The 23847-nt window shown below is 36.9% G+C and overlaps 1 protein-coding gene across 2 annotated transcripts in view; it reads left to right on the plus strand.

Annotated features, from left to right (window-relative positions):
• Nucleotides 1–23847, plus strand: part of LOC136030479 (coiled-coil domain-containing protein 186-like) — a 97849-nt gene that overhangs the window by 67272 nt on the left and 6730 nt on the right. Inside the window, exons 12-13 of one of the 2 annotated variants that reach the window (XM_065709495.1) lie at nucleotides 5954–5980; nucleotides 10005–10154. In XM_065709495.1, the coding sequence (XP_065565567.1) occupies nucleotides 5954–5980; nucleotides 10005–10154 (177 nt within the window). The remainder of the gene's footprint in view (nucleotides 1–5953; nucleotides 5981–10004; nucleotides 10155–23847) is intronic. The other variant, XM_065709496.1, reaches the window with a different exon arrangement.

Below are 23847 nucleotides of genomic sequence, written 5' to 3' on the forward strand. Positions count from 1 at the left end.
TTTTTGCTACTAGCAGGACACTGTAACATCAGTGAGAGCTGTTTTAGGGCTCGCTTGAAAGGAAATTGCTATATATAGTGCCTTTTTTTAAGTATTAAATACATACTACCAAAATAAATCAAGTTTTTGACAAAAACTGTATCTTCATGTGCAAGATGATGTAAATACAAGTATTTTTGACACGTATTTTTGACAATAATAACAATAATAATTCATTGTTACCTTCTGTATATAAAACAGATGCACTAAAGAGGAGTATAAAAAAAATGAAAAGAAAAACAAAAAGGGCACAGAAAAAAAAGAAAAAAGAAGAACACGCGCAATTCTTGACAACTTCAAACACTTTAAAACCTTTTTTTATTAAAACTAAAATATCCTCCAATCACCTATCAATGAGTTCTCCTTATGAAATTACGTAATTCTAATGAAGTGTTGTGGGAAGTGCGGGGACTTGAGCTGCCTGTCCCCACAATGCGTGTGGGGACAGGCAGTATGTGTACATACAATACGTTTAACACACATCCTCCGATCAGCTATCAATGGGTTCTCCTTATGAAATTACGTAATTCTAATGAAGTGTTGTGGGAAGTGCGGGGACTTGAGCTGCCTGTCCCCACAATGCGTGTGGGGACAGGCAGTACGTATACATATAATACGTTTAACACACATCCTCCGATCAGCTATCAATGGGTTCTCCTTATGAAACTACGTAATTCTGATGAAGTGTTGTGGGAAGTGCGGGTACTTGAGCTGCCTGCTCCCACAATGCATGTGGGGACAGGCAGTACGTGTACATACAATACGTTTAACACACATATTTTTGACATGTATAAATGATATCGTGATATATCATGATATCTTACAGATATCATAAAGATAGTATAACAAAGGTATCTTTTGAGAAGTTGCTTCTCTCGGATATGGTGTCGTATGTGGGTGACTCTGCTGCCTGATATCCTAGGGTCCACTCGTGACTACATCCTGCTAAAAAAAAAATCCGAGGGCTTATTCTTGTTTACTTACTTACTTGTACCTGTTGAGGGACCAGACGCGGACGGGTCAGCCGGCATCTAGAAAACTACGTGTGGTTGAATCTCATTTGTCGCGATCTTGTGTCAGCTCTTCAGCGAACCGGAGCCAGCAGCTCTCCCACTTTCTGCCAAATTTTTGAAATTCGCCAATGGGGTCGAGGTCGTTTTTGGCAGTTGCAAATCAATTCTTCAATTGACCGTCAGGTGGCCTGTGCCAATCTGTTCATTCTTGCTTGTGATATGTTCACTTAAATGTTGGTGGAGTTCAAAATTTTCGATTGAATGACCTCCCTCCTAACTTCTTATGATCATTCGTTCAGCACAATATAGTCACAGAAAAAATTCTTGTTCTGTGATTCCTTTCCCACTAATCTTCAGTCCTAATGGAAAATCCCTTCCATGTACTTAGTGCTAGCCCCTTTCTTGTACGTAAGTTCAATGAAATTGATTCAAAATTGTGTGATAGTCGTTTACTTAAAAATCTTATATGGTCTAATAGGTATGCCTCCAGGTATACCAATACAAACAGTTCATGGTAGCAAATTGTAACATAGGATTAAACAAAGGAACGAAATTGTTTGAAAACTCGGATTGAACATAGCGTTTTCGATTTGTTCTGGTGCCCATACCGTTTACAGATTACATCATTGTGAAGTTCTGGGTATGATCCCGGAGTAAACCTAACTGCCATTATACTACTACTACTACTAATAACTCACCACATCACCAAGCCGCCTGAGGCTAACACAGCTGTGCACGCTCCTCCAACCCAATCTATTCAAGGCCTCCCTCTTTACACCCTCCCAGGAAGTTTTCATTTCCTTTAAATCTTTATTTACGGCATCCTCCCACCCCAGACGATGATCTTTTTTTTTTATACTGTAGGTTTACCCTGAAAATACCTGTCCAGTACAGTCTCGACACGTATGAAAGCTCCTCTTATTTTCTTTGTTTTAATTTCTGTTCGTTTTGGGTTTCATTGATTTATTGGTGACGGTTTATGCTAGTTTAACGCCTGAAAAATTACTTGACTATATTTTTGCTCGTTTTTTATTTAATGTAGCTCTTTAGTCTGGTTTGAAAAATCATCTTGTTGATAAAGTTTTTCTGTAAAAGTAATCAGCGTTAAAAGCCAGTTCTTCCGATGTATCTATTTTGATCAAAATTCCGTTTTTAGTGTTTCAGTTGTTATTGAACCTAGTCGCTCCTTACTTACAGTTCGTTACCACGAACTGGTTGATTATTTTTTCACTAATTACTAACTTTAACTATCGAGGTTACTTGACTTTTTATCATTTTGTATTGGTACATAATGTTATTGCAAAGGACTTCACATTGTTTTATATATTTTACTAGCTGTGGATGTGGCGCTTCGCGCCACACTAACACCTAGTTGGTGGGGGCGCTTCGCGCTCCCAAAGCCCCCCCCCCCGGGCGTGTAAGTTGTTACGTGCCATATTAGTCACTCGCCATTGTAGTTGTGTCTCTGTACCTGTGAATATAGATAGATATATATATATATATATATATGTTTTTAACTACGTAAAACTTGAGAATACACAACATTCTTCGCTCTCCCATTGTCTGTGCATATAAATAGATTGTCAGGTTTACCGACTCTTGAACATGCAACATATAATTGTCCACGGGAAAACAATCAGATCGTATTCAGATCTATACCGCATTTTTCTAATGATTGCCCTTGAGCTTTGTTGATGGTGATTGCTAATCGAATATTCCCTGTGTCCCCGTCGTCATTTATATATCCCCCCTGTGCCCTTCCGGCGTCCCCGTTGTAGTTGTGTCCCTGTGTCCCGGTCGTCATTTATATTCCCTGTGTCCCGGTGTCTCGGTCTGTAATTTCTCTTTGAGTGTCCCGGTCGTCATTTATATTCCTTGTGTCCCGGTGTCCTGGTCTGTAACGTCATAAAGTCCTCAATGGCTCTGGTGGTGCAGCCAGTTGAGGAAGTTTAACTGTTCCTGAGGCGCAACACATTCCCATTGTTTCACCATTAAATTTCAAGGCCTTGCAATAGGGACAAATTCTAGACATAGTCCCGATTTGAACACATCTACTCAAGCTATAAACATCGACTGGGCTGTACCTGAATGCCAGGCGATAATTTTGTCGTTGCTCTTGTGATTCCTCGGCATGCTTTCTTTTGGCATTATCTCTTTGAGCCGCAAGCCTGTTTTCACGTTGTTCTTGTGATTCCTCGGCACGCTTTCTTTTGGCATTATCTCTTTGAGCCACAAGCCTGTTTTCACGTTGTTCTTGTGATTCCTTGGCATGATTTTTTTCGGTAATTGAGTTTTCGTCAAAATTGCATTTTAGTACAATGTTATTTTATTAATACCAAAGACACTAGATGTTGCAAATTCCTTTCAAATGAGCCCTTAAACAGCTTTCTGTGTTGTTTTAGTGCCCCGCTAGCGGCGAAGGAAAAAAAGAACAAGAAAAGAAAGACTCACCACTGCGGCAAAAAAGCAATTTTCCTTTTTATTCAAGGATGGGGCTGTAATTTTCCTTAATGGTGTTTTGGACAATAGTGGTTCCAACGGTGTAGTTTTAATTTCGATTTGACACTATTTTCGAGGGTTTTTGGGCTATCTTTCGAAATTTCCATAAATTTGTTTTCATAACAAATTTTTTCCGTTGATATTAATTAAAATCATGGGTACTCATCCTGAATCAGCTTCAAATATTAATTTTTTTCACTTGACGGTTATTTTTTAAAGCGTATTTTAAATTTCGGTTACTATGGACCGTGGTTCGTTCTTTGCTAGGTTGCCCTACTGGGGCAACCATGATGAAAAATTTACTGTAATAAGTCTAAAGTTTTCATGAAATCTGTAATGCCGTACTGGGCATTACAGACTTACCCTAATGGGGCAACCATGATGAAAAATTTACTGTAATAAGGCTAAAGTTTTCATGAAATCTGTAATGCCGTACTGGGCATTACAGACTTGCCCTACTGGGGCAACCATGATGAAACACTTACTCCAATAAGGCTAAAGTTTTCATGAAATCTGTAATACTGGGCATTACAGACTTGCCCTACCGGGGCAGCCATGATGAAAAATTTACTGTAATAAGACCAAAGTTTTCATGAAATCTGTAATACCCTACTGGGAATTACAGACTTGGCCTACTGGGGTAACCATGATGAAACATTTAGTGGAATAAGGCTCATGAAATCTGTAATGCCGTACTGGGCATTACAGACTTACCCTAATGGGGCAACCATGATGAAAAATTTACTGTAATAAGGCTAAAGTTTTCATGAAATCTGTAATGCCGTACTGGGCATTACAGACTTGCCCTACTGGGGCAACCATGATGAAACACTTACTCCAATAAGGCTAAAGTTTTCATGAAATCTGTAATACCCTACTGGGCATTACAGACTTGCCCTACCGGGGCAGCCATGATGAAAAATTTACTGTAATAAGACCAAAGTTTTCATGAAATCTGTAATACCCTACTGGGAATTACAGACTTGCCCTACTGGGGCAACCATGATGAAACATTTAGTGGAATAAGGCTAAAGTTTTCATGAAATCTGTAATACCCTACTGGGCATTACAGACTTGCCCTACCGGGGCAACCATGATGAAAAATTTACTGTAATAAAACCAAAGTTTTTATGAAATCAGTAATGCCCTACTGGGCATTACAGACTTGCCCTACTGGGGCAACCATGATGAAATATTTAGTGCAATAAGGCTAAAGTTTTCATGAAATCTGTAATACCCTACTGGGCATTACAGACTTGCCCTACCGGGGCAACCATGATGAAAAATTTACTGTAATAAGACCAAAGTTTTCATGAAGTCTGTAATGCCCTACTGGGAATTACAGACTAGCCCTATTGGGGTAACCATGATGAAAAATTTACTGCAATAAGGCAAAAGTTTTAATGGAATCTGCAATACAAAGAATGGTCTAAAATCGTATTTTGGACTGCTCGTGGTGGTTACTGATTAGAGGGAACTAGTTAAAATAATTGTTTACACTCAACTGTTTAAACTGATTGTTCAGTCGATTAAATTATCTATATATATTTTTTTACTCTTAAAATATTCCTCTATATAAAAAACCTCCAATAAAAATCTAAGGTTGAAATTTAAAAATTCGTTTGATAAATATATGAGGCGCATGAGTTCACTAAATTTTACGCCTTAAATGATTGCAGCATTTCAGAACCTATTGATTTGTCGTATAATCTCACGATTTCGTTTTTTCTTTTTTTTATAACACGCATTTAAGTACATCAATATATTAAAAATTAAAATAAACCAAAAAAATACCCCTTAATATGAGGGAAGCCATTCAAAGACCAAAAATGATCAGAAGAGAACCCTTCTTTCTCTTCAATGCTTTGAAGCCCCATTGCAGCCCCTTTTGGCATTGAATCCAAATTTACAGGGTGTTGATTTTAATCAAAATGGTCAAAAAGTCCAAAGAATGTCTCTCTGAGAACAAGGTGCTGCGGTCTCAGGGGCAAGGATCCTAAATTATGCCAATAGTCCGTTTGCAGTAATGAACATTGTTAATTCATAAAATTATTATCAAATCCGTCTCCTCCCAACATCAAACTTATGTGTGAATCTTTTTACATTGATAAATTTTTGATGATCTTAAGCCTTATAGTTTTTCTGGTAAATACCAATTTGAGGTTTTTATGGGAGGAGCACGGCTCAATCCCTTCCAACCAAAGTGAGAAGGCAAGGATTGTTCACCTGCTAAAATTAGCTAAAAATCGACGTATCTGACTATGACATATCGACGCTGATGGGAACCTTACTGTATTTTCGACATTTTTATAGATGTTAGTATACATTTGTTACTGATCCTTTTTTTTCTCTTCTTGGAATATAGTGTATTATTTTCATGCTATTTGTTTTTGTTTTGCAAGCTTTCTCAGGCCAAGAAGTTAGCTGCGGTGAGTCTTTTTTCCCCTTTTTTTAGTGTTATAATGACGAAAAGTTAATAACGTAATAGTCGTAATAACTTAATAAGTCGCAACGTAATAATCGTAATAAGTTGTAACGTAATAATCCTAATAAGTTGTAACGTAATTGTCGTATGTCGTAACGTAATAATGTAATAGTCGTAATAGCCTTTAGACCAGTAAGAATACTGCGAGCGTAGATATTAATGATTTACAACATAACTTTTTGCTTCTGAAACGGCCATTTAATGGTCGATTTGGTGACTATTCTCCTAGAGACGAACTTTAGCTTGTACTCTGCTTACAGTCATGTTAGTTTGTCTTTACGTATAACACTATAACACTATTGCGTATAACACTATTTATACAGTTTTAGAAGCATCAAGGCTATAGCAGGTTTAAGTTGTAGCCCTAAATTATTTGTTTCCATTAACATTAGAGCTTGTCATTAAGTTCTCTGAAGAATAGTTTTTTCTGCATAATAATTTTTTTTTATTCAAAGCAAGTTTAAGCAACATTGAATCTTTGTCTTTTCTCTACACAGATGGGAGCCTACTAATATGGCTTCCTAAAACATACTTTAACCTAATGAGCTTAAAAACATCATAAATTGTGTTATACCCAAAGATTATTAGAATCTGACAAAATGGGAAGTAAAGAGATCAACGCCACCAAACACTGCTTGAAACTTGTCTCTTCCTTGATGTTTCTCTCTCTAAACCCTGGTCTCTCTCTCTCTCTCTCTCTCTCTCTCTCTCTCTCTCTCTCTCTCTCTCTCTCTCTCTCTCTCTCTCTCTCTCTCTCTCTCTCTCTCTCTCTCTCTTTCTCTCTTTCTACATATTTGCTTTGTATTTCTCATCAAACTAGTTAACTGTTTATTCCATTTTGCTGTATTTTTTGGTATTGATTTGTTTCTTTATTTTATTATGACTTTAAAAAAAAACTGCAATGCTAAGCGGTAGTTTGTACTGTAATATTCATAATAAAAAACACAGTTCATCCATCCGTGGTTATTTCATATTCACACAGACTGAATTAAGCATGGATGGCGATCAGGGCTAAACCACTTGGCTCTTCTTGTCCCGTTGAATTTCTTATCCAAGTTCATAACCTTCTAAGTGTAAAGAAGCTTTTTTCTGGAGTAGCAGTAATGACAGGCAACGTTGGTAGGACAGCCAATAGAAGAGAAATATATGGAAAAAAGTTGGAGTCGCATTCGTGAAGAGAAGATACAGCACAAGAAGGCTTTTCTGTGATAAGAAGTTTTTCACATTTGCTGCGCCAAAGCTCAACTTCTTGCTTCAAGCAGTATGGCTCGGCAAAAATGTCGCCATGTGACTCAAGCAAAGACTCCAACTTCATGCTTTTGAGATCAACAGATACAATTTTCGAAAGGACAAGGATGCTGAGATGACACAACAGATTCTGGTGGAGTTCAAAGCGTTATTTCATCTCCAACATGAAGTGGTCTAGAAAAGGAATAAACAGAGAGGTTCTATAGTGAGTGAGAAGATCAGGATCGTCAAGATGAGATATCGTTCACCCCTTGTTCTTGGGCGAGTCATCTCAAGCCCCAAAGTAGTTGCAAAAGAATGAGCTTTTTCGAAAAGAGGAGCGAAGGAAGCGACAGAATCTTGTCGTATTGTCAATGTTGTAGAAAGAACAGTGTTTACATGTCTACAAGTGGCAGCCAAGTCGCAGTCAACCGACTGAAGGGTCTTACACAAAGGTAGCGTCAGGTAGAAAAGTTCCTTTACATGGAGACACATAACGAGCTGTGACTGATTCATGACTTCCAGCATTTGCGACGCCTTCGCATACATTTCTGCGTTGCTGTTCTCCTCAAGAGCTTCAAGAAAACGCAGAATTGGCTGGTAGAGCTCAAGAAAACGCATAACTGAATCATGGCGCTTAATTCATCTTGTTTCGCAGAGTCCGTCCAGGTTCTGTTTTCGCGAATCTGACAAGAGTTCATTGATCTTTTCTTTCAGATCTGGGGTTCTGAATGGCGAAGCACTCTAGAAATTGCAGACCTGCGATAGGGCTCCGGAGAAATACTTCAAAGCTGGAATAGAGCAGGCAGAGGAAATGACAAGGTTGAGACTATGTACACTACAGTTGACGTAAAGTGCCTTCGGATGCTGTTGGCGTATAACGTCCTGAACCCCCCTTAGATGGCCGCTGATCGCTCCCGTGCAATCATACCCCTGGTCAAATATCTTGTTTAGATTAAGCCCAAGGCTTTCCGAAAAATGGATAATTGCCGAATTGAGACTTTGTCTAGATAGATCCGTAACTGGGGCAAAACCAAGAAAGTCCTCAATAAGATTTCCAGCAGAGATGTACCGGACGCAAACACCTAGCTGCTTCATTTTGGAATCGTCCGCCATTTCGTCAGCAAGTACCGAAAAGCAAGACTTGTGTTTACTTTTTCAACAATTAATTGTTGAAGAATTTCTTCACAAGCGGCAATTAGACTATTATGAACCATTGGTAAAACATACGTGGTATTTGCTGCTGTGGAAAGACAAGATTTTTTTTTACCAGACTTTTAGCGACGTACCTTGCCCTTAGTCGCAAAAGAGCTCAGAAATTGCCATATTTTCGAGATGGTTCTGGATCCGTGAGGAAAATGGGACGGGAATAGTTCCATTGAAACGGGACTGAGGCTCGCAAAATGATTTTTAAGGTATCGTCTTAATCTCATATTAACTTGACTGTATTCGTTAGTTTTCAAAGCAGAGGAAAGATGTTGCGTCAACGACAACTTTTGGTAGCTTGTTATTGATGAATCCCTCTATACGTGAAGAGTGTTTGCCAGTCCTCTTTAATGGCTACCAAGATACATCTTATATTTATAATACCTTGCTGAGGAATAACACAAATTTTAAAGAAAGAATAGGTCAAAAGAACATACACTGTTATTATTTGTTTTTTTTTCGGAGTGCTGAAAGTGTTTAAAACATCCTCGGGGTTTCTATGAAAATGGGAGGAGGAAGCAAAACTTTAGACAGATGTTTTGCTTCCAACGCAACACGTGCTTGAACACGGCGTTTGTTGCTCTACTTTGTGCATTATCAGTCCTATTTTAAAGGATCTGCACATAACACCAATGCTCAATAATCGAAAGAACTTGAGACTTTAATCGATGAAATATTGCTCAGATTCAACTGAAGACCTTATATTTTATTTTAAAGAAGTTAGACATAGGCTAAAAAAGTGCCTTCGGAAAAGTAGTGATTAAACTTTGACCTTTGTCGATATGAATTTCAAGGTCTTCAACTGCTTCTATAGAGTTGATAGGCTCATCACCAACGTGGGTGTAGCATTTATTTATTAGAACCAGTAACAATGTAGCACAAATGCAGTAGGTCGTCCTCGAACGGGGTGGGAGGATGTCGTAAGGAAGGATTTAAGGGAAATGGAACTTCTTGAGAGGGTGTAAAGAGGGAGGCTTTGAATAGATCGGGATAAAGGAGAAGTGTGCGTAGCTGTGTTGGCCTCAGGGGGTTTGGTGCTGCAGTGAGTTGTTTGTAGTAGTAGTAATATCACTGCATATTATGCAGTGTCATCACTGCAATTCTTTTAAGGACATATTGTTGCTTTATGAAAAGATTTTATGAAACATCGTTTTTTTATTTTCATTAAAAAAAATGGCCCCGCCCCCCAGATCCTCCGAATGCCATTTTCTTAATTCTCTCAGCTTGAGAAAATTCTCTTAACTCAAGGAAATATATATATATATAAAAAAAGGAAAAAAAAGATCCAGTCACCAGCTGGAATATGTAGACCTTTAGAGGTTAAACCTCTCAACAGATCCATTTATTCCCCAGTTTTTGTAATTTATTCGGAAGAGGGGGGTTGTAGCCGTTTATATTCCTATTCTTGGATTTAACTCGTATTTTTACATATTATTCAACTGATCTATCATGCTCCGTAATATTATTTCTGTCTTTGCTTTGCACTCTTTATGAAATGTATTGCTAGTGGAAATTTTAGTATCTAAATATTTCAGATTGAAATGGCAAAACATGGCGGTGTTATGGCTTCATTGTACAGCTCTCGAGTAACTGATAATTCTATGTCCTTAGAACTGTCACTTGAAATAAATCGAAAACTTCAAGCGCTACTAGAAGATACTTTATTGAAGAATATTACACTTAAGGTAAAACTCTCATTGTTCCGTTTGATCGACAATATTGTACTACCACTACTACTACAACCGTCTTTTTCAAACGAAATGCCTGACAAAAAGATTTGTGGTCCTTTTCAGGCCCCCTTTTTTTTTTGGGGGGGGGGGGGTAACCAGTATCTTTTCAAATTTTCCTTCTGCATTGGTGTCACTTCAGCCTAAGGACTTGAAGATATAAATTTCGAGTCGTCTAGGATTTTTTTTACCCATTTTGTTCGGGGGGGGGGAGCGTGGCCTGGAAACATTTCTTATTTTTTAAAGGGTATGGTTGAATATGAACTGATGGGACACGTTTGGGGCATTGGAAATGGTCATGCTGCATAATTAAATGAAATTAAAATGTACAAAATAAACTGAATTAAGATAGTAATAAAATATTGAAAAATTGTAGGCTTTGCAATAGCGCTGCCTAATTAAAGAGCGATATTGCTTCAGTCTATTGTTGTTTTTTTTTTTTTTTTTTTTTTGGCCCCTTTGCATGGGAAGATTTTTCTTTGAAACTTCAGAGGGGGCTCAATTGATTGGAAATTGAAAGTTCCAGTGCCTTGTTAAGAGTCAAAGATGACTGGAAGGCAGCCATGCCCTTTTTCACTTCCAGGCCTTTTATAGCTGTCCTTCCTCTAAAGATACCTGATCAAAATTCTGAGATAACTATTTTGTCAAAAATGGTCGAAGGTCCAGTAACTAAGCCTCTGGAAACGATATGACCCTCCGAAGCACCCGAAGCAAGGACTGTAAGGTGTGCAAGTTGCCCATTGTTTACATGGGTTTGCTATTGGGAAAGGTGAGCATGTTCGATTATGGGTTTCCAAAACGGCTAAGGGTATTAAGATGAAACTTTCAGAGAGTAATGAGAAAGATGTTAAACTAAATAACAAAAACCTTGCGTATGCAGGTTGTCAAAATAGCATATCAGCTATTTCCCAGAAACAGCTGGGGTATTAAGTTGAAACTTTCAGGACATGCTAAGTGCGGATGTTTAACTAACGAAAATACATTTTGTGCATCCAGGTTGTCTATAGGGCATATCTGCAATATATCAGAAATGATTAAGGGTGTTTAGTTGAAACTTTAAGAACATAGTGAGGGGGACTTAAAACTAAATTAAAAGACATTAGACACATAGACAACTAAATTAAAGGCATGTCATCTCCCTCAATATATCTGAGGACAACTGAAGGCGTTAAGTTGAAACTTTCAGGGCAGGTTGAAGGGAACATTCAGGTTCCCTCAGGCTATTCATTCAGTTTATCAAAAGGGCGTGTCCTCAATAAATTATGAATGGCTAATGGTACTATGTTGGAACTTTTATTGCATCTTTTTGGGGATTTTGGACTAAATTACACTATGTGCATCCAGGTTGTCAAAAGAGCACATCTGCTATATTTTAGGAGTGGCTCAAGGTATTAAATAGAAGGTTTCGGGGAATGTTGAAAGGGATATTGAACTGGATCAAGAGACAACATATGTATCCAAGTTGTCGAAAGGTCGTATCTACAATATCTCGCGAATGGCTGAGGATATTAAGCTAAAACTTTCAGGAAATGTTGATGGGGACGTTGGATTAAATAAATAGGTACTGTGTGCATTCTGGTGGTCAAAAGGACGTAAATCCAGTGTCTCAAGAACAGGTAAGGTTAACTTGAGTCTTTCTGGGAACTTTGAGGGGGAATGGTGGAATACATCAAAAGACTGCATTGAAAGACGTTATGTGTATCGAGGTTGTCTCAAGGATATATATGCAATATGTCAGAAACGGCTGACGATATTAATTACAAAATTTCAAGGAATGTTGGGGGGTGTTTTGAACTAAATCAACAAACACTTTATGCATCCAGGCTGTCAAAAGAGCATATCTGCAATATCTCAGGAACAGCTTAGTGTTTTAGGTTGAAACTTTCAGGGAATGCTTGGGGGATGTTGAAATAAATTAAAAGACACTTTATGCATCCAATTGGTCAAAAGGGCGCATATGCAAAATATCGGGAATGTCTAAAAGTATTCATTTGGAACTTTCAGGGTATGTTAAGGAGAATGTTTAACTAAAACAAAAGACGCCATGTGTGTCCATTTTGTCGAAATGGCGTATCTGCAATATTTCAGGAGTGGCTAAGGGTATTAGGTCAAAACTTTCAGTGCGCAGTGAGATAAATCCAAACACACTATATACCTCCAGCTGCTCGAAATGACACATCTGCAACATCTTTGGAAGGGCTAAGGATAATAAGTTGAAACTGCCAGGGAATGATGGGGGGGGGGGTTGAACTAAATCATAAGATACTTTGTGTATCCAGGTTGTCAATAGAGTATATTTATAATATCTCAGTAATGTTTGAGGATATTAAGCTGAAACTTTTTGTTAGTGTTGAGGAGAGTGCTGAACAAAATCAATAAAAAAAAATATGCATTCCAGTTGTCAAAAGGATATGTCTTCAAAATATTAAGAACGTTTAAGGATATTTAGCTGAAATCTTCAGAGTATGTTAAGGGAATGTCGAACTATATAAAAAAAACGTGTGCATCCATGTTGTCAATATAGTGTACTTGCAATGTTTCAAGAACGGCTTAGGGCGTTAAGTTGAAACTTACAGGGAACATTTAACTAAATCAAGAGATACCAATCGCATCATTCATCAGTGAATATGGTATTAAGGCGAAACTATCAGGAAAGGGTCAGTAGGGTGCCTAAATTCCCACCGGAATCGAATTGTCTAGAGAATATTTCCACGGGGAGGGGGATATTTCCGTAGAGGTGGAGCCAGATTTCCTGGCATTATTGAAAAAAGATCAAAAATTAAATTAAAAAAAAAAGTTTTTTCAAATGAAAATAAGGAGTAACGTCAAAACTTAAAACGAACAGAAATTATTACGTATATGAGGACGGTTTTCCCTCCTCAACACCTTGCTCTTTACACTAAAGTTTGATTTTTTCCCAATTCTTTAAGAACGACTTCTGAAACAGAAGGGTTGTTTAATTAGAACAATAAGAATCTTTTTTAAAAGTACTAAAAGACTTAGCGTGAAGAGCGAGGTGTTGAGGAGGGGGCAATCTCCTTTATATACGTAACACTTTCTGTTCGTTTTATGTTTTAGTGTTGCTCCTTACTTTCAGTTGAAAAAAACTTAATTTTTTTTTATTTAATTCAGACAAAACCGACTTTTTTCATTGTAGATAATAAATATGTAATATTTTACCAAGGGTCTCCTTATCTTTCCTTGGTGTATACCCTCCAGGGGCGTAATTTGCTATGGGACAGGGGGACAACTGCCCTCCCAGACCTCGGTTTGCCTCCCTCTCCCCAGCTGAGATTTAGTTTCTTCCAAAATCTTGTCAAAACTAAGATAAACCGGCATTTATCAAGTGTCAATAGAAATATGGTCAATAGGAATTTTAGTATATATGTACCTTTATAGTACTATAAGTTCCTTTATATAGTTCTAAGAAGTACCTTTATCGTACTTTAAAGTACTAAATAGTACCTTTGTGGTACCAAACGGCTTATTTTTTAGTTTTCCTGTCATTTTTCACTTGATTTGGGAAAATTGGCTCCAACTTTGCCCCACCCCTCTCAGGATTTTGACAAAATTACGAACCTGATACCCCCTAGGGGTTGAAGAATTAGGTAGAGTTTTGACGTAGTAAAAATTTGTCTTTAAAACCGTATTGCTTTAATAAATATTTTACCCCGTGTCTATTCCTCAAAGCTTGCATTTGACTTATCGAAGCATAAACAGACCCAAACGATAGTTTTGAGCAAAATATACTGGTTTTTCCTTGTAGCTTCCTAATCATAATATCAATGGGCTACGCTCCCCCTAAAATTCATAATACCATATTTTCACCCTGTGTATAAAAGATACCCTTTCTGATGTGACGCGGACTTGAAACATTGACTTGCATTTAACAGTCACTGACCGACATATTGCAACACTTTGTCTGGGACGCTCCGTATCCAGGTCTTTTAATTCAAATATCTTTTGTGTCTATGCGTAAATAATACAGGGACGTAGGTAGGGGCTGTGGACCTAGAGGACCGTTCCCATCCCGCAGGAAGTTCCTGCGTACATTTCTGATTCTATGTATTATATACTTACGAATTTGGCAGTTCTTCTCAAATTTTCTCATAATGATGGAATTTTGTACGTCTTTGTTAGTCTGGATAATGGGGGGGGATTTCACTTGACGAAGTGGGGTCAAGAAATTCTTTTGGGATCTTGATCGTTCAAATTTCTTAGGGAATTAAAATGATAGGGAAGAAGTGGAGGGGGTTGTTATCCTACATAATTAAAATTTTCAGTAATTTATCTGCATCCTAAATTAGGACTTTTAGGATGTTGTCGGGTCCCTATGTCGTATCTCTGTCCTGCTCTAGAACACTACCTGGTCATAAACTACTAAATATGTTCGAATAGATGAAAAAATTTTGAGAATATGTTTTCATCAAAAATTACCAACCTTCTTACTTAATTTTTTTCCTACATTGTAAGGCTTGAAAGATTCTACAACTGAGTTCTTAATCTGGGGAAAATTAATCAAATTTGACTTCGAATCCAACTTAAAACGTGAGAACCCCCTTGCAAGGCATACAGTTCAAGAGACGCAGATTCTAATTTGGGAAGTTGAAAACCCTCTCCCTAATTTGGGTCGTATTTCCAAAAAGGTGAAAAGCGCCTCTTTTGAAGTTGTACGCTGTCATATTGTAAAACCAGTTCCCTGTAACTCAAGTAAAGCCTTCACTTTGACTCTGTTAGTGTACGGTGAAAATACTTGCCTCCAAATGGCTGCATATTAATGAAATTATAAAATATCAGTAAGAGGTCCTAATTTGGGGGGGATTAAATTTGCCTTCGAATCCAACTTAAAACCGGGGAACCACCTCGCAAGGCATACGGCCGAAGAGACGCAGACTCTAATTTAAGTTTAAAACCCCGGCCCTAATTTGGTCTGTAAAAGTAGTTATAAACAGCTCTTCTGAAATTTCACCCTGTGTCATATTGTAAACCAACTCCCTGTAACTCATGTAAAGCCTTCGCTTCAGAGTCTGTATGAATCTTTTATTGTATAGATTCAATTTGATTGATACCTTTATTCTCAACAATTCACAAAGATAGTACAACAATGAAATAAACAGAGCCACTATTAGAAAGCCGGATGACATGTGCACAGTGGCTCAATTAACTAATTAAATCAAATGATCAAGATGCACACACATAACACGCATGATGCTCACAAGAAACCTGCTCTCATTTTGTATCATTGCCTGTCATTCCATGCAAATTAGCGGTCCAGTGTCAATTTTAAATTCTTCTAAGTTCAACCTGCCTAAGACCCTAGGTAAGCGTGCTTTGTTTACCTCTCATTCCAGGCAATCTAATGGTCCTACGTCAATTTTAAATTCTTGGTCAACCTGCCTGAGACTCTAGGCGAGCTTGCCTTGCTAAAAGATAACAAACAATAAGAGAGGCACACTTACTCCCGCCGTTTACCCGTGTCGTTTAACCAAACACTTGGAGAACTGTAGGTTCTATCAGTATCTTAGCTCTATGACTAATCTACCTTAGTTCTACTGCCCTAGGAATGACACATGGACGGTTAATAGATAGACATATCTATTAACAAATGAAATAACATCATTTTTATACAGTCCTAATAAGGGGGGGGGGTTAATGCCAGAATTGCCTCTCACTCGATTGGACTATTTGCCGTGGCTATTTCTACAATTAGCCATGACTTGACGCCCACAACTATTTGATTTTAAGTCAAAAATCACCCTTTGACATGGGATTTTGTAGGCAAAACCGATTGAGAACCTCTAATGCTGTCCGGGAGCCTATTTCAGAGGGGTCCACCCATGTGACGAAACACATTGGCCGGCCTCGCTGTTTTTCTCTTTTCATTTACTAGCTTATCTACATTCCTAGTATGATCCTAATGATAAAAAGAATTGGAAAAAAAGACAAAATATTTTGGTGGAATATCATTCACATGAGCATACCAGTATTAGTAATTGGTAATCCCGTAATTAGCGTATGTTCAAAATTTGTGACTATAACAGTGAGCGTATCATTAATATTAGCACAACTCCCCTATAGACGAATTACTTTTTGCATTATATTTAATGTATATTGAAAATATGTACCTCCAAGCGGCCGCATATTGCTGAAATTATTATATTTCACATAATCCTTTTGGTCAGGGGCGTAGTTCTTACATTTTATTGGGTGGGACAAGTTGGGTTCATATCTGAATAATCAAGTGATATGGGCTATGTAATGTTTCTTCAAATTAATCGAGGGCAACAACCCCCCTTGCCAATCTGAAACGACGTCCCTGCTTTAAGTACATCTAAATAAAGGATATCTCTCAAAATCCTTTCCTGGTACCATGTTAGCCCTTTTTGGGTGAAATGGTTTTTCTCGGGCAAAAAAGGCCAAAGAACGACGCTGCGCGTCGTTCTTTGTGATCCGTTTCGTTATTTGAAATGATTGATTCGTTATTGAAATGATATAATGTGATCCGTTTCGTTATCTGAAAAAGGCACCAGATTATCCATCTAAAACCTGATGATGCCATTTTCAAAGGTAAATGTTTAATTAGCGTAAATATAGCAATTAAGATAACGTATTCAACATGCGAATGAAAATGATATATTACGCTTGTAGAACTAGCTATAGCATCATCATTTATGCTAATGACATGATAAAAGCTTTAGTAATTAAATAGCTTCCTTCTCCGATCTACATTCTATCATATTTTGATAGCATGTTTTGGTAATGACACCAAATATAATCAAAAAGCAAGAACTGTTTGAACATTTGGCATTTTCGTCTAATTTCGACAAATCAAGATAATTTCAAATCTTCTTATATATTCGTATTCAAGTGTATCATTGCGATTGAATATCCATCCCTGAAAACAATGAGGCTATCTTTTAAATAGCTGGGAAAAAATGTAGAATTGTGTCGTGTTTAATAGCATAAAACGTTGTATGCTAAGTTTTTGTTGTAAGTCCACGTAATAGTATTGACTCTGATATTGACACAATTGAGTTAAAAGCGATGTATCCTCCATGTACTGTTTTTTTTCATAAGCCTCATCAAATGGGATACATAGTCTTAGAAAGTTTGAAGAAGACTCATTCATTAGCAAATTACGAGTTTAAGTGTCCGCTGTTAAGATTCCCAGGTACCCCCACAGCCCCAAAATGGTCGAAAGGTAAAAAGAAATATGTTTCTGTGGGTAACATAGTCCCTGCAGTTCGAAAGACGAGGACTTTAAATTGTTCAAACAGCCCATTTAAAGTAGAGGTTTCAAAAATATTTAATGGAAAGATGGAGATGTTGTACCTTGTTGAAAATAGGGTTGCCCAAGCAGATATGCTTGCTTGTATAGATCAGGATCACGTAGATGTTTTGGTTTGCATAATTGCAAGGCTCTTGTGAAAGAGCTAGCCCCTCTCTTTCGAATATAATTAGTATGGTATTGTTACAACTCTCGCGACTCGTGATTGCCCAAGGTCAATTTCGCTTGGATCGTTTATCTGTATAAGTTTGTATCATTATAATTAGAGTGTCTGAAGTAGGGCCATCCCCTTATCCCTCCCTCACCGATCTCATGAATATGAATAAATTGATTTTTCGACTTGTGGCCATCCAAGGATCAGTCGGAGTGTGAATCAAAGCAATCAAGTTCCTGAAACCTAAAGATAATAAGTGTGTACATCGTATTTGGTGTCGGGTTCCCGCTAAAGTTGATATATGAATGCAGTGGGATTCATTAATTACTAATAAAGGATTCGAAATTCAAAAGGCACGTCCAAAAAAAAATGCATTATTAGTATATATTTATCGTTACGGGGTACGTATACGAAGATTCCTTAGCTTGTTGATTACAAATCCGAGGCTACTTATGCAAAAATATGCACACAGACACAATTTGTAGCGGTAAAAGCATGTAGTGCCATCCAACAAACTCAGTTGTATCCTACATTTTTCACTGTAAGATAATATTTATTCATAAAAAATAAAGTGGGAAAATAAGTACGTGGCACTAATCTTCACAAAGGCTCCCTGGTCTGAGAACTGCTACTACTACTTTTAATGGTTTTTTGGGTTTTTTTTTTTTGCTCCAAAATAAGAATCTGGGATTACAGTTGACAATTTTTGAAATAAATATATATTTTATCTTATCATTGGAAATTGACAGATGGTTCATTCTGTCCACATTGAGATCTACTGCCTTTTTTCAGTGAAGAAACGTATCAGAAGGCACCCAGCTACTCTTTTTATGCGCTTTGTTGAGTGTCATGGCTCCAGGAGCGATAAGACCTTAAGGGCGAGGTTCAACACTGTGTAAATAGCATGTATGTAGACATAGGCAAAAAAAGCTCGTGCTAATATACATACTGTATCTCTGTCAGCTTCAATCAAGCATTAGAAGGGTCCTAAATGACTTCCGAATAAAAATTGATCGTGTTTATTTAATTAATTACACGAAGCAATTAATCCACAATTTGAAATATGAGTAAATTTAGCTTTGCTGAGAGCTTTATACCAATAAATATAAGATTTTGGTTTTCTAGAAAGCATCCAGCTCTATATTACTACTAACATTATTCTTACCACGAGCACTCCTAATACACCTATTTTGGCAAAGCTCTATCTATGTTAGCTTTTCTTTTGGCGGCTAGTCCTTGCACGATCCAAGCTCCTGCTAATATAACAGATCCAACTATGATTACTAGAACTGCTTCTGTCACTCTGATTGCTCAAATCACGTCTGTTTTGACCAGGGCTCTTCTACCACGACTACACATACTTTAGCTACTTTTGCCGCGACCAATAGTGCCACGCTTCAATTATTAATTGAAATTCACTTTTAATTCTATTAGCTAACAATAAGTTTATTCGACCCTATGTGTCAATATTGGCCTCAGGCGACTTGGTGCTGTTGTGAGTTGTTAGTAGTAGTAGTAGTAGTAGTACTAGCTAATATTATTTTTATTAATATAAGCAGAATTTATGTCAATTTAAGAGGAACAAAAAATAGGGTTTTCCTACTAAATTTTAATCCTTGACAACGAGTAAAATGAGGCTGGACTGGAGCTTTCAGAAAAGTAAAAAAACACAAATGAGTTCACCTGAAATAGAATAATGGAGATGCAGTTCTATTTATGACAATGGGAGTTCTCACCCGCTAAAATCCCCCATAAGGCTAATGTGTTGTTTGCGTTTTAATGAAAGAAAGATTAGAAAACTAAATTACTTAAGAAGTTTCCAAAAAAAATTTAGACATTTCTCCCTATACGAGTATTTGTGACAGTTAAATTACTTTAAATTATTTTAGAATGCTTTTAAGCCCATTAGTATTAATTGTATATGACTATCAATTGACTAAGTAGTATTTTTAATATAAGCTATCCATCTAGTTTTTAGCAAGTTACAAATGACACTCTGATCTTCCGGGATGTTTGCGGGAATGACAACAATGCACTTATGGGTGTTATTGGCGTTTGCGCATTATCGGTATTCTTACTATTGGTGCTTTCGTTTCGAGAGCAAGACCTGGATTGTGTCCTTTTTATTTCAATATATTGTGAGAAAGGATGAAGGGTCAAACCTCCGTAGATCTCAGAGAAGTTTGAATATTCCAAGATCGATGAATATGACACTACCTGAAAGCTGTGTTTAATTCGTGCATAGGTCCAAAAACCTCTATTTGTCCTTAATCCCAAGCTTATAAGGTGGGATCTGAATTTTTGTTTTATAGTTATGTTAAAGAGGACTACCCAAAACTTTTCCCCTAATCTTTCAAGTTCTGATTTCATGCGGAAAGCTATGTTCAGGCTGGGAAGCTAGCAGCTGACAATTTCGAATTGAGATTAGGGTACAGTCTAAATGTGCTTAAGATTTGACACGGTTCCCTGCCCCCTTCACCGAAATACATTCTGAGAATAATACGTGGATAATTTTAAAGATCCAGAAAAAAAGCATTTCAACTCAAGTCCAAAGGCACTGCCATCTAGTTCCGTTAGTCATTTCGTTTGGTTGTTTGGATTTGTTATTTAATTTTCTGCGTTTAGGACTGAAGCAAGGGAACGGAATTGCACTTGACCTGTAAATATTACTTAATAGAAATAAATTCTGAGAATAATGCGTGGATAGTTTTAAAGATCCAGAAAAAAAGCATTTCAACTCGAGTCCAAAGGTACTGCCATCTAGTTCCGTTAGTCATTTCATTCGGTTGTTTGGCTTTGTTATTTAATTTTCTACGTTTAGGACTGAAGCAAGGGACTGGTATCGCACTTGACTTCTAAATACTATTTAATAGAAATAAATTCTGAGAATAATCCGTGGATAGTTTTAAAGATCCAGAAAAAAAGCATTCCAACTCGAGTCCAAAGGTGCCATCTAGTTCCGTTAGTCATTTCGTTTGATTGTTTGGCTTAGTTATTTAATTTTCTGCGTTTAGGACTGAATCAAGGGAATGGTATTGCACTTGACTTCTAAATATTACTTGATAGAAATAAATTCTGAGAATAATGCGTGGATAGTTTTAAAGATCCAGAAAAAAAGCATTTCAACTCAAGTCCAAAGGCACTGCCATCTAGTTCCGTTAGTCATTTCGTTTGGTTGTTTGGCTTAGTTACTTAATTTTCTGCGTTTAGGACTGAAGCAAGGGACTGGTATCGCACTTGACTTCTAAATATTATTTAATAGAAATAAATTCTGAGAATAATGCGTGGATAGTTTTAAAGATCCAGAAAAAAAGCATTCCAACTCGAGTCCAAAGGTGCCATCTAGTTCCGTTAGTCATTTCATTCGGTTGTTTGGCTTTGTTATTTAATTTTCTACGTTTAGGACTGAAGCAAGGGACTGGTATCGCACTTGACTTCTAAATACTATTTAATAGAAATAAATTCTGAGAATAATCCGTGGATAGTTTTAAAGATCCAGAAAAAAAGCATTCCAACTCGAGTCCAAAGGTGCCATCTAGTTCCGTTAGTCATTTCGTTTGATTGTTTGGCTTAGTTATTTAATTTTCTGCGTTTAGGACTGAATCAAGGGAATGGTATTGCACTTGACTTCTAAATATTACTTGATAGAAATAAATTCTGAGAATAATGCGTGGATAGTTTTAAAGATCCAGAAAAAAAGCATTTCAACTCAAGTCCAAAGGCACTGCCATCTAGTTCCGTTAGTCATTTCGTTTGGTTGTTTGGCTTAGTTACTTAATTTTCTGCGTTTAGGACTGAAGCAAGGGACTGGTATCGCACTTGACTTCTAAATATTATTTAATAGAAATAAATTCTGAGAATAATGCGTGGATAGTTTTAAAGATCCAGAAAAAAAGCATTTCAACTCGAGTCCAAAGGTACTGCCATCTAGTTTCGTTAGTCATTTCTTTCGGTTGTTTGGCTTTATTATTTAATTTTCTACGTTTAAAACTGAAGCAAGGGACTGGTATCGCCATTGCCTTCTAAATATCATTAACTGTATCATTGCTAAAGATTTTGGAGCTGCTCTTTGTTTCTTTCTTGGTAGTAATCATATTCTGGAACGTGTCATCATTTTTTTAATGGAATAAATTCTGTTGGTGAGAAATGATGATCTACCCTTAGATAAACAACTTAAATAACACACTTAGATTTTGATAAAATATTTAAAAAAAAGATATTTAATAAAGTTTAATTTAACTTTTGCATGCTGGAGGGAATTCTGTGACTTCGAATTCTGATTCAGAAACAAACAAGCTAATGAAGTTTTTTCTAAATGTGAAAACTAAGCCCTGAAACAGAAAAGTCAGTAAAGCATTATAGAATGGTCAGATAGGTATGTTATGGCTTCAGTGAACTGAAGCCGGGCCTAAGCCATGTACACATAAAGGGAGTTGGGCCTTCAGGACCTATTCCCTGGAATTTCGAGTTGTTTTCCACAATTTGTCACATTTAACATATAATTCATCTGTCTTTTGTGTTTACCTCTCCTGTTCTCTCTGAAATAAACCTCACAAATAAAAATAAATATATCCAAATAAAATCCTTATTTAACCTTACAATCATAGCTGTATCCAGGGGGGTTGGGGATTTGAACCCCCTCCCCGAAATGTTTGTCCGACTCGTAAAAACACGTAACAAGAATGAATATAGACACATTTTTGATGTGTCTTTTAAAGTTTTTTTGTAAACCCCCGAAAAAGAATCCTTTTGTAAACCCCCCCTCGAAAAAATCCTGGATACGGCCCCATTTAGAATCCTTAAATCATTATGAAATCCTTAATTGGTAATTCAGATGGTAGTCTGAGACCTGGTACATGAAGCAGATCTTAGTGTACCGCTACTCTAAAATAAGCACAGTTGTACCACCCATTCAATTGTAACACCATTTTTGCTTTTTAATACGCTTAGATACATACGCAAACACTTACTTTGAGAATTATTTGTTTCAGAGAGACCCAAATTAAAAACAGTTACAGAAATAAGATAATAAAATTTTATTTGACATATATATACAGGAATTTTGAAGCACATGCTAAGAAAGCTCTAAAGGGCTGATTCAAGGCCTTATCTAAGGGGTTTGAACCCCCCCCCCCCTGAAATGTTTGTCTCATTCGTTAAAACGCAACAAAAATAGATAAAAACAAATTTTTATACTTTTTTGAGGTTTTCAGTGTAAAACCCTCCCCGAAAAAATGATTGTGTAAAACACCCTCCGAAAAAAAATCCTTGATATCCTAGGATGATTGGCAGCCAGCGGCAGTATTCTCTGCCCTACATATTCTGGTAACATTATTTTTACATTATTCTGCCCGCCTTTCATACGCGATTCATACGCATACAACAAGCATTGTATTATCGTAAAACAAAGGAAAATCTAAAACATTATCGTAAAACAAAGGAAAACAAAATCCTTACGACTTGAATTTCTTATTTCAATGAATTATATCCCAAGAGGCAATGCCTTACCCCATACAAATAGGTAAATGATACGTAGAACATAAAGAAATTAGAGATATAATCGAAGGTTTCTGGGGGCCAAAGGCTTTCCCCCTCCTCCATGTATGCCTTAGTCGGAATGACAGTGATAATATCATTTTCAAGTACAAAACAAAATTGGACCAGATGATAATCAGTTCCGTCATAAATTCATAATCTAAGGTTTTCATTCTTTGATTTTTATTATTTAGTCACCATATTTTATTTCGTTGATTGCCTGGCTTTTAATTTATTGTCTTCTGTTTTTATCAGTGTTGCTATTAATAGACTTTATATAACTCTTATTCTCTGCATAGAATAAAGAGGATGACGCAGTTGTCCTTTATTACACGAATCTAAAAGGTAATTTGATTGAATTGCTTGCTTACTGTATTAAGGATGTAGTTGATTAAATATAGAGTATATGGCATTGACTATTCTTTTGCGATAAGTTTGTGTCTTTGTTTCATTAAGAGTCGCTTGGCTAATTCGTGACTTAATAATGTGAAGTCGTGCGCATATCCAGTAAAGTATATGATTGTTTAGTTAGCGATTTTGAAGATACGCACATTGTATGTGTTAGTTGTGTCAAATTTTGCAACAATATTTTTTTTTGGCTGAAAAAACACGAAAGCTGAGAGCATGATTTTTGAAAAGTGGGCACAATTTGCTGGATCTATTTATATTTTAGA

This window comes from Artemia franciscana, chromosome 8, assembly GCF_032884065.1.
Source record: "Artemia franciscana chromosome 8, ASM3288406v1, whole genome shotgun sequence".
Taxonomy (NCBI): Eukaryota; Metazoa; Arthropoda; class Branchiopoda; order Anostraca; family Artemiidae; genus Artemia; species Artemia franciscana.